The 12297-nt window shown below is 30.9% G+C and overlaps 1 protein-coding gene across 1 annotated transcript in view; it reads left to right on the top strand.

Annotated features, from left to right (window-relative positions):
• Positions 1-12297, top strand: part of LOC108772002 (tRNA dimethylallyltransferase, mitochondrial) — a 119501-nt gene that overhangs the window by 106015 nt on the left and 1189 nt on the right. The window contains exon 6 of the mRNA XM_018537436.1: positions 11482-11578. Coding sequence (XP_018392938.1) covers positions 11482-11578 — 97 coding nt within the window. The remainder of the gene's footprint in view (positions 1-11481; positions 11579-12297) is intronic.

Here is a 12297-nt window from a genome sequence, read left to right as displayed (position 1 = left end):
AGAGAGAGAGAGAGAGAGAGAGAGAGAGAGAGAGAGAGAGAGAGAGAGAGCCGATCTGGGTACCTATCATGGAACAAAGTCGGAATGGATTCCAATCGGAATTATTCCGTTTTCCTTCAAAAACACAATAGAAATCTAGGGACGATTCCGAAATTGAAATTCATTCGGACTTTATTCCATGATAGATATCCAGTACTATTACATGCATTCCGCGAAAATCTGATGGCCATCGCAAAATATTTTACTTATCGTTCGCGCGCTATCTTCGTGAGGTGGATCAAAAGAAACCCATTGTTATTAGCACGCGATAATATCCGCAAGAAGTTTATCGATCATGCGATGTTGATTGATCGTTCTTAATTTGCTTTTCACTCGAAAATTTCAAAAATATAGCAAACGATTAATTTGTAAGTGGCCTAGTTTTGTGTTTGAAACGCGAATTTAGGTAGAATAGATAGAAAATTCATTTACGACCTATTCATATACCCACGAGATTCATGAAGATAAGTTTGTAATTAAAAACGAGAATAAAATTTTAAAGGATTTGATCACACTTTAATTCTCTCGTTGTTGCTTACAAAACCATCGAGAGATGGTTGCACAATTTTTTTAATTCTCACATAAAATTATTCCTCTTTTTGTAATTTTGTTTTATGATGCTCTTCCAAATGTTCACTACTTTCGAAATAAATCTACAATCGATGAACGCGCAACTTTATTGTCGGCCATTTCTACCGAGAGGCGACAGTTTTACGGTGATTCGTCGTTCCCTTCGCTCACCGAGATCTTTGTTATTGTGATAGCTGGGAAAGTCGTGCAACAATGTAAATAGAGAGGCATTGGTCACGTTCGCGTTTATTACCGGACTATGTATCTCATTCCGTGTACACGCGGATGAGCCTCAAGCTGTCTTCAATTTGCAAATTGTGAAATAGCACCATGATCTATACGAGTAGAATTGTAATAAACAAAAAGTATATAGAAAAAAATATGTTGTTCCCTTGATTTATTTTTCATTTATTATAATATTTTAAATAAATCGTATCAATTATTTTTCCGCGCCTTAGTCGTATTAATAGTAGTCAACCAACAGTAGTCTAAAATTGAAAATAATTTTCTTGATTTATTGACAGTATTAATAAAAAAAAAACATTTATTAGAATAAAATCATGCGTATTTGTTTTATTAATATTATACATTTTTTAAATTAAGCATTAACTCTCTTATTGCCCTTTCTTCATATTATTGATTGTTCTGCAACAAGATTATTTTCAAATAGATTATCGATCAATGCTATTAATGCTGTTAATAACATCATTTTTTTTTCTGTAGCGAAGTAAATATAGGTATAACCATATTAGAACCGTCACCGCAATGCAGTGGGCTTCCCTCCTTGGCGCGGTAAAATAAATTAGATGATTAATTGATATCGTCACGCGCGTGTTTGACAGCAAATGCCCTTATCGCTACTCGGTAGCCACAGTGATATAAATCGTAGAATACATTAAACCCAATCACGAATGTGCCTTATACTGCAAAACAAAACACACACTTCGTACACCACTTGCGGTCGAATTAGAAATAAGACCCGAGTTTCAGTCATTTATTTTGTGCGCTTACGTTCGGCTATTTGTTTCAAAGCCTATCACGCGAAACGTGTCATTTTCCTTTTTGTTTCGACCGTTAATAAAGTTGGCCGCGACTATCCTAACCGGTATGACCGGGAAGAGTCGTGCGAGACGAGCATCGGAACGAATCGTTTCGCAATCCTTTCCCCCTGGAAGGCGCGGTCGGTCGCGCTCATCGCGTGCGATGTTCCTCTTATCAGGTCCTTTTATTGCAGGTAAAGTCGATATAGATACAGAACTGTGGGATAGAATAGCATAGATAGGTGAGTTCAATCACTTATCAGTCATAGCCGCGAGCTTACTTTCTTGTCCACCTCATAACACCTGTACGGTCTCGTCGTCTCGCACGTTTTCTCTCTGCGTCCGCCCGCGACTCGATATCGTTCGATTTTCTCAAATAGCGAATAACAGTGCGTCCGCAACATCCTGTCGCGATAAATGCTTATAATGTATCCACCTGACTATTATCATTAATTATTAACCAACAGCCTGTGTATACACGTGCATACAGCATGACAGTGCGTTCTCTGTGATGGTGTTGTAATTCGCTGGCAATGTGCACTTTGCAGTTGCTATTGCACGTGCAACGTTGGCAAAGCGATGTCGAATTGAATTAAATAAAAAACTCAAAAAAACCGAAAGATATACAGGACATTTTAGACTTCATTTACACGAAATAGAAAACATAGTTTATTGAAGCATTTAAAAATATAGAAACAGATATATGAAAATAATTTTGTCGAGTTAATAAAACATTATCGAATAAGAATGATGAGGACTATTGACAGTCAAAATTACATAATAAAAATAGAATCCTAATATAAAAATCAAGCGCAGAAATCAATATGCAAACATGTATAAATCAAATAATAAATTTACTGAAACGAAGAGCCAGATGAAATAGAGCAACTATGTTTTTTTTTTTGGAAAGCAACTGTATGTTTTCTTTACGCGGTTACATCACTTGATTTATATCATTATTCTGTGCATATAAAAGTATATTATATAATTATTAAATATGGTTACTAAAATACAATTATTAAAAAATAAATAGTTTAGTTTTAGCGGATAAAGAGGTGCTATTTAGTCCAATTGGATTTAAAATAGCAACTTTTGAATGGTGCCATAGCAAAATATATCCATGATTGTGCTTATGAAAACTTTTGATCAGTGTTTCCTCATTTACATATCACAGCTTCAGCTAATTTGAAGCCATTTTCTCCACATGATTAATACGGGATTTTTTCTCTTACGCTGATGACAATTATACAAAGATAATAAGAAATAATGAATACGCGGAATATCGGTCTTTAAAATATGACAAATAAGTCATAATGCATGAGAAGCAACTAATGGCTGATTTTATATATGTGCAGAAAGAAATTAATTTCTGATGCATTCACATATATTACACGCCTATTAATTCTTTTTTTTCTCGCGCACATAAACAATGCAAGATTACACGCCAGAAGGATATCGCGATAGGTTTATTTTGTGTCATTTATTTACGCAATACTATATATATATATTTTTTTTTTTTCATTCCATCCCAAGTGTGGCACTCGAAAACTTTTAGATTTTTGATTTGGCTGAAATTTTGATATATTGTAGTACCCATCGCAAGAAGCTACCATGATTTTTTTCGAATTTTTTTATCAACATAGTAATGAGATATGAATTTTCTTCAAATTCGCATTTTTCAAAATTCGCAATTTTCAAATGATTATAACTTTGCGAAAAATAATCCAAATAAAACGGTTTTTTTAAATTGTGTGTTTTGTTCTCTAGACTTAAAAAAAAATATCAAGAAAAGTTTCAAAATAGTTTTTTAATTTTTTTTTAAATTTAAACTAAAAAATTATTAATTTTTACTTTGGGGGGGGGGCTACAATCTTTTTTAAGGGTGGACAAACGATTCCCGTACTTAATTATGAAAAATAATAACTTGGGGGTGCTAAAATTTTTTTGGTATATTACTTTCTTTTGGATGGTGGACAAATGAAAATAACGGGTGGACAAACGTGGACAAAAAGTGGACAAACGAATGCAACAATGATTTTCGTTTGTACTCTCTATTTTTATTATATTTTTCATAATAATGAAAAATAATCACTTGGGGGTGTTACAATTTTTTGTGTATAACTTTTTTTTGGAGGGTGGACAAAGGAAAATAATGGGTGGACAAACGTGGACAAACAGTGAACAAACGAAAGCAACAATGATTTTATCAAAATTCGCATTTAGGGGTGCCGAAATCTCAGAGCTATTCTGTGAAATCGACACCCCTAAATGGCGAATTTTGATAAAATCATTATTGCATTCGTTTGTCCACCGTTTGTCCACGTATGTCCACCCGTTATTTTCATTTGTCCACCATCCAAAAGAAAGTAATATACTAAAAAAATTTTAGCACCCCAAGTTATTATTTTTCATAATTAAGTACGGGAATCGTTTATCCACCCTTAAAAAAGATTGTAGCCTCCCCCCAAAGTAAAAATTAATAATTTTTTAGTTTAAATTTAAAAAAAATTAAAAAACTATTTTGAAACTTTTCTTGATATTTTTTTTTAAGTCTAGAGAACAAAACACACAATTTAAAAAAACCGTTTTATTTGGATTATTTTTCGCAAAGTTATAATCATTTGAAAATTGCGAATTTTGAAAAATGCGAATTTGAAGAAAATTCATATCTCATTACTATGTTGATAAAAAAATTCGAAAAAAATCATGGTAGCTTCTTGCGATTGGTACTACAATATATCAAAATTTCAGCCAAATCAAAAATCTAAAAGTTTTCGAGTGGCACACTTGGGATGGAATTGCCCCAAATATATTTAGGATATCGGTACATATATTCGTATATTACAACATAATAACAGAAACATCTTCGTGATTAAGTCATTGGCACAATTTTGTTAAGTATTTGAGACAAGGATCTTATCGCGTCTTATCAATTATCATGTATACTTTGAAGTTACATATAAATCCAGTTTAGAAATATCATTAATGATAAGTGAAATAAGATTGCCACATAGAATAGATAAATCCTCAATTTGTAACACACATACACACAAGACGTATAATTAGTTGATTTTAATTATTCTTTTTTTAACTTTTAATTTTAGCATAATTTATGTCTTTTGTGACTGATTATTGATCGACATCGACGCATAAAATAAGCGTAATCTAAATATGATAATACGAGTATATCGATACTATATGCAATTATTGAAAACTCAAATATATTTTAAATAGCCGGTCAATCGTCGAAGATTCACTGATAAACGCGATTTACCATAAAATTATCGGGTATTCTATTCTCAAGCGAATTTTCTCATTATATATTAGTTATAATTAATTAATTTTATTAAAACTATAGTTTTATATTTTAGTTATAGTTATTATAAGTATAGTTATATATTAGTTAGTTTTCTCGTTTTGAGAAATATTTACTCTATTAATTCTATTTCTTGATATTTTATCGTTGCAAAAATAATATTTTTGAAAGCTATTTATAGTTGCTATGTTATTTAAAAAAAAGTATCTATTTTTGCTAGATATTCGATAAATTATAGATAATAATTACAGTTTACCATCTATGTAAATGGATATTAAATATTTCTCACATTATAGATCCGTCTGTCAATTACAACTCATGTATTTGTGTTTACCTCTGTCAGCGTAAATAATACTTCGATTAAAGTGGCACGTGGATTTTTCATGATCTATTGTCGATGATTGTATCATTCATTAGTAATTCATATGTTGGGTGCATAAACTTGAAAAGATTACATAAAGAGATATTTATATGTATTTATATACTTTTGCTACCTTATTAACATCTTATATCGAAAAACTATTTTCTACGATAGTCTCTGCTTGTATAAAGTAAATTATTTTGACCTGTAACTCTACTGCAATTTGATCGCGTATAAATTTATTTTAGACGAATGATTTTATTAAAAAAATCTATATCTACTTAAGGTGGAAGATAATATAAATCTGAAAATAATTATCATTAACATCATTAACATAAAAATGTAAGCTAAATATCGCAATCAATTGATAATGTACAAAAATCTAAAGCCTTGTGTGCGAGATACGTAATATGTATGTTAGCATTATTAATTTCTTCAAAAAGGATGATTTTTTTAATAAATTGTGAAATGAAAATGAATGATGAAAATAAATATTTTTTTGTAGATATTATTTGATTGTTCAGTTTTTTGTCAAATTCGAAAATAATTTTTCTTTTTTTCTTGAAAGCTTAATTTTTTTATTTGTGTTACTTTTGAAATAAGAAAGCGATACAATGCGGGATATGAAAAATAAAATATTACGAAAAAGAAGTAACTTTTCGGGAAATAATGTGCAAGATGGAAATTTTTGATTAAATCAATGTTCGATTGGCAATTTATGTAACCGATGTTTACAATTTCTTCTCGGTTGAATTTCCCAATTAAAAGTCTATCGGTGAAAGTGTATCGACAGATTTTTATAGTATCGTTGACTTTCATCTACACGTTTATGCCCATATATTAAACGATTTTTGTAAAAGTTTCATCTTATTTTTTTATTTACGATGCGGTTTATTTTCGTTTACGGCACATTATCATTTGCATTCAACCGCTTTGGTCGCGATAGATGTCGAATAAGCAGAAAGGTGCGCACAGAAGAAAAGGTAGCATGCTACTGGGTTTCGCGAAGACCATAAATCGTGGCAATAGCGACCGATTATCTCTTTCTTTCTCGCGGTAACCTGTGACAACTCTACATTTCACGGTGGAGAAAATGTAATACTCGTGCGACGCGCGGCGTGTAGAGGCGCCTGGCAACAGGTTGTAAAAATATTTTAGAGCGGTTACGTATTCGCGCGACGCTGATTGCTGACACTCTGTCGTTATCTTAATCACAAACTCTAGTACCGTTACTGGCGCACAAGTGCTATCATTGCTGCTACCGCAGTTGCGGACTGTGATCTCTGTAACGTTAAATATCATCACAGCTATTATCGGTGTTTTATTATTATCATTATCGAGTAATTGAGATTACTTACGAATAGGAAAGAGAGCTTCATTATTTTTCTCGTTTGGATCGAGAACTTATAAATAATGTTAATCTTGAAATGAACAGCGTTACTTTCTCCGATAACATATTTGTATGTATCGATGTGTGGCAATAATGAGAGCATTTAATACTAACGAATCGACTATATTCTAATATCGCTTCTTTACTTCAAAAGTGATACTATTTAAAAAATGAAGTTTTCCAGAAAAAGAGAAAAACTATTTTTTAACTTGACAGAAAATTGTTGACTAATCGAACAATATCGGCAAAAAGAATGTATATTTTTAATATCTATAATTCAAATATTATTTTTTTTATTTGATAATCTTTATAAGTTTGTTTTTTTAGTTGTGACAATTTTAACGATTTTTTTAATTGTAACAATTTTATTTTATAAAAAAATCATGATTATTTTTATGAAGTTAAATTATTTGGTTTTTGATGATTTATAAAATAATGTTCACTTGACACATTTGTTACAGAAATACTTTGGATATAAAAATACTTTCATATTTCTATAATATTTTATTTATATTTCATATTTTTAGCAAATTTATTATTTACATTGTCATGAAAATGAGTGAGATTATTGAAAAACCACAAAATGTTTAACATTCATTATCACGAAGCAAGTTCGCATTCAAGTTGCTAACTACTCAAAGTATATGAGAAAATAGAAAGAGAAAAAAAGTACAGAAGCTGCGAATACGCTGTGTCAATAGCGAGACAGCCAAAAGAAATATCGGTGTTTAATATTCGAAAGGAATAAATCTTCAGCTTGACTTTTTGTCCGTCTTGTGGCATTGACATCGACGCTTTGAAAATTTGCGTCAGAACAAAGCTCACGCTCTGCCGGCGGCGCCATGGATCCGATTCCTTCGCACCAGTATGCATTTGGCATTGACACGTGTGTGAAATCGGTGAGTCGTGTCTGCGATAGCGCTGGCTTTTTCCCGCCGTAAATCGCTGTTACGTCAAGCGAGGCCGTCCCATGATTGCTAATCGGCACCTGATAAGATTCGCGTGAAATCGAGCACCCGTATTACCTCAACTAGGGTGCATTCAAGTGGACGGTCTTTCAATCAACAATGTTTATTGTCATTCGTAAATTTTGGAACGCGATTTTCTTACGAAAAGTTAAGTATTTCGGTAAAGAGAAATCATATAAATAAATTTTTAAAAATGTATATAAAAATACATAAAAATTGAATTTTATATAAAAATGTTTATTTTAAAAAGAAGATATATAATATTATATTTGTTTGGATATTTATTTTTAATTTCATTTCTACGATAATTATGTTCTTAAGTTAAAAGTTTATTTGTATTTTGCAACTTAATGAAAAGTCATCGAACCAAAATTAACAGAATAAAGCCAGTAGCACACGATATTTTTTTCTCTACTGAATTAGAATTTTACTACTGTATTAGCTATGGTGTTGACAGCGTCAGCATCGCAGCCGGAATGGTAAGAAGATTCTAATCCAGTTCGCAATCCAACAAGAAAAAAAGCATCATATGCCGCTGGCTAAAGTGCTTATTAGACTGGGCTTTTTATTTTAAAATGTTTTTTTATTGGCTGTGATAATTTTTCGTAATAAAATCGTATTTCTTGCATAAAAATTTATTTTTATTTGAAATTAAAAAGTTGACAGAAAAAAGAAAAAAAGAGAAAAATCTCCCTTATAATGTTCTCGATTTGTATAAAAATTTTGAATACATTTTTATTTTAACTTTTCATGAAATGCGAGAAAATTGCAAATGTTCGAATTGCTATGAATGGTATAGTGTACATTAAACATTACTTATTTTAATTCAAAAATGAATATTTGTCGTAAAACGTTAATTGATTGAACAATTAAATTAGTCGCTTAAATGATGGATATAAATCGTTTTTCAGAATCAGATTTTATTCGGAAATGACTATAATATTATATGCAATAAAAAAATAAAATCAGAATCGTATACTCTTAGCATTTTATGGCATTTTTTTCAACTCAATGATGTTCTGAGCGCTTTGCCTGAGTTGTTTATATCATACTTCGATTCTTGACTCTTTTATATGTATATTATATTAGTGACGTCTCTCAGTGATATTGTCACCAAATTTTTTTAATCAAACCTCACTTAACGCCAACGCATATAGATATGTACGCGAACCTCGAATGATATCATATTTCAAATTATACATACATTATTGCAATATATGATGACCGTGTGTGCAAATAAAAAAATTCTTATCAGCGTTATCTTTACACTTCCTTTGCTATATACGGCGCGTGGCATTACGCAATTCGTTATGCTATCAAAATCCTAAGAAGCTTAAAATTCGCGTAACGTTATCTGAACGATATATAGTTTATTTCGCTGTAAATCGTTTAATTCTGCAATTAATTCTGTTTGACGCTCGTAATACTTATTTTATCCTTGTTATTTATCAAATGTTAAATAAGGACAAATAATGCTCGCGAATGTTGTGAATGTCAATGAAACACACCCCTAGACGTGTTACGTATTTTTTATTTTCTTAATTCCCAAATATATAACTTTTCCAAATATATTTAATTAAAATTTCTAACGTTATATATCTTAAAGAAAAGAAATATGATAATATTATTCAATATAATTACACACGAAAATAATTAAATGACTCTGTTTATCGCGAAAAATATCATATGTAGCTGAAATTATATTTTTTCAATACATTTTATACAAATTATATTTTTTGCTTTACCTTTGGCTTAAGATAGATACTTTAAAATATAATGAAAAGATAAAAGGCTAATAAGAGTCAAACATCTATAATTACAAACAAAATAAGTTGAATCAACGCTAATGTATTGACAAATCCATATATAAATTAAAAATTAACAAATTAAAAATTAATAAAATAGTAAAAAGCGTTGAATACGAAAAACATAACATGTTTCGGCTTTGGATTTCGGCCCTCTTCAGATGTACAATATTTAAAAACGCAGTAAAACATTAGAACGAACTAAGACGGTTTTGTTAAAAATCAATAAAAATGAAATAAAAATAAACGTACAATTAAATATAAAAATAGAACTAAAGATAGAATGAGTGATTACTCAGAGAAACCTGGATGCTCGTCAAGCGATTGGATGACCGATTGCGAGGATATCTCATTGTTCTAGTGAGAACATAAAAAACATTATGTATTAACAAAAAACAAGCATCTATATCCCTCTGATAAAAAACTCACCTCTTAGTCCCACAATTATAAACAATGTCAGAATAAATTTGTCAGAAATATAAGTGTCGCAAGTATTAAAATGTTTTAATATCACAAGAAATGTGTAACGTCCGATATATAAAACTAAAACGAACCGTCTGACTGTCTCGGAGAAAGTACATACATGTAATAAGAAGATCATGATAATGCAAAGTTAAACCTTGTTTATAATCGGTGTATAAGATTTATGAAGTCCTTCTGTGCCTGTAGGTTAAGAAAAACTGTTATTCTGTTTTTTAATATCTCAGAGGTAAGGCGTTTATTATAACAAGGCTCTTCGTCTAGAAGTTGTCCCAATCAAAATCATGTCCATGTTGTAATCGGTGGTCTGTTATTATTACTGATTTAGAACTAGTATTCCATCTAATATGATTTTTATGTTTAGCGTTGCGTGTCTTTTCAATTGTCTCCCTGTCTGTCCCACATAAGAGGCATCGCAGTCGTTACAATTTATTTTATAAACAACATTAGACTTCGAAGTAGTGATTAAGGGATCTTTTTGTACTTTGATATATTTACTCAGTTTATTCGAACTAAAATAAGAGACCTTGGTGTCTTTTTTATTGAATTATTTAAATGTTTTTGTTAGTTTCCGAACAAAAGGAACGGTGAACCAAGATGGAAGAGCCTTGGATATTTCATTATTCATTGAATTAACGTTACGTGAAAACTTTTTTTTTAGAGATATGTCTTTGATTCTACTGTTAATAGTATCAAATATAAATTGTAAAAAATAATCATAATTAAAATATTTATAATAAGAGTTATGTTTTTTACATGACAAGAAGAGTTAGATAATAATAAAGTTCTATCTACTAGACTGTAGATTATGCCTTTTTTGGATTAAAGAATAGCATGAAAAAAAGTTAATAAATCTGCCTGAAAAGAAAGGCTACACTAGCTACATTCGGTGTACAGTTTGAAGAACTGAAAAATACATTTAGTATAATACATATAGAGAGAAATATTTATTATGCCTTTCTCTCAAGATCCAGCTTTAACCGTATTTGGCGCTTCTTTATTTATTTATGTCACATGAATCTAATTGTTTTTACTTATTATTGAATAACTCTATTTTAAGGATTTTGAGTAAAATTCCTAATTGTGATTTTATTGGTGTTGGATAATTTGAACGTCTTTTTCACTTAAAATGATTTTTATATGGTGCAAAATTATCTTTCTCTCTCTCTCTCTCTCTTATAATCACTTTATGTATTTCCGAAATTAACTGCAAATATTTTCTTTAAATGGACTTAAGGCGTGACCGAAATTTAAAAGACCGTTCTGCATTTAAAGATCGACAAAAACACGCTCAATTTCTCTGATTGCACGATCGTATTCAGTACACCAGGTGCAGGCATCCTGGTTGTGGGTTAGGGCGATTGCGGTAAATCGATCATCAGCGATCCGTTCAGTAAAACGGATGGGTGAGCGTGAAAAGGAGAGAGAGGGAGAGAGAGGGGTGGAGAACTCCCTGTTGAAAAGACGAGGAAGAGAAGACGCGGGATCCAAAAGAAAATGTTTACATTCCAGGTTACCTGATTACACGAAAGGTATCTTCCAGAGCATCGGCTTCAAGGAGTTTCATACTTACCTTATACTACCCGAAAAGGAACGAGCGAGCGAAAAGGTAAACAACGAGCATGAGATGGTTCGTCGATACGAACTATATGTCCGCGTAACCGTGATTGCCGTTCGCTTCAGCAGTTTCAGCTGAGATCCTCATTTTCTTTTCTGCCATTAAAATGCACTACGCGACTTGTAATGTAATCTACCTCGCGGTCGTATCGCAATATTTCTGCTTGCTGTCCTACGTCGTTTTTATTTTTTTTCTATTGCACTGACTATATTGCGGATTTTTATCAGCTTCTCCAATTTTAATATCGCGACGAAAACTATTAAAAGCTTTATAATTGTACCATAGATGCAATTATAAATCAAGGAAAATATGATATAAAGCGCAGGTGCAGAAGATATGTCGTGTTTCAGTAAAAATTGAATAATAAACAAATTGCTATTTCATAACAATTAATAGTTTTTAATATATAATTTAGTAAGATTATCTAATGAATATAAATTTGTCTGCTATTAAATGTATTATTAATAGTCTATTTAATAATAGGCGACTTATTATTTTACATTTTAAATACGGATTGCGAATAATATTTTATATTAAAATAATATTTTATATTGTGTTATTTTTTTACATAAAATCTTTATGCACTATTTTTTTATTATTTTGCGTCACATAATATTGGTGTACAACTTTGCTCCCGCCGTTTTTACAAGTATATACCTGTAAAAACGGCGGGAGCAAAGTTGTAAATAAAATATTGTATTATGTGTAAA

Source organism: Cyphomyrmex costatus, unplaced genomic scaffold, assembly GCF_001594065.2.
Source record: "Cyphomyrmex costatus isolate MS0001 unplaced genomic scaffold, Ccosl1.0 scaffold172, whole genome shotgun sequence".
Classification (NCBI taxonomy): Eukaryota; Metazoa; Arthropoda; class Insecta; order Hymenoptera; family Formicidae; genus Cyphomyrmex; species Cyphomyrmex costatus.
This window is presented reverse-complemented; position numbering and strand designations above follow the sequence as displayed.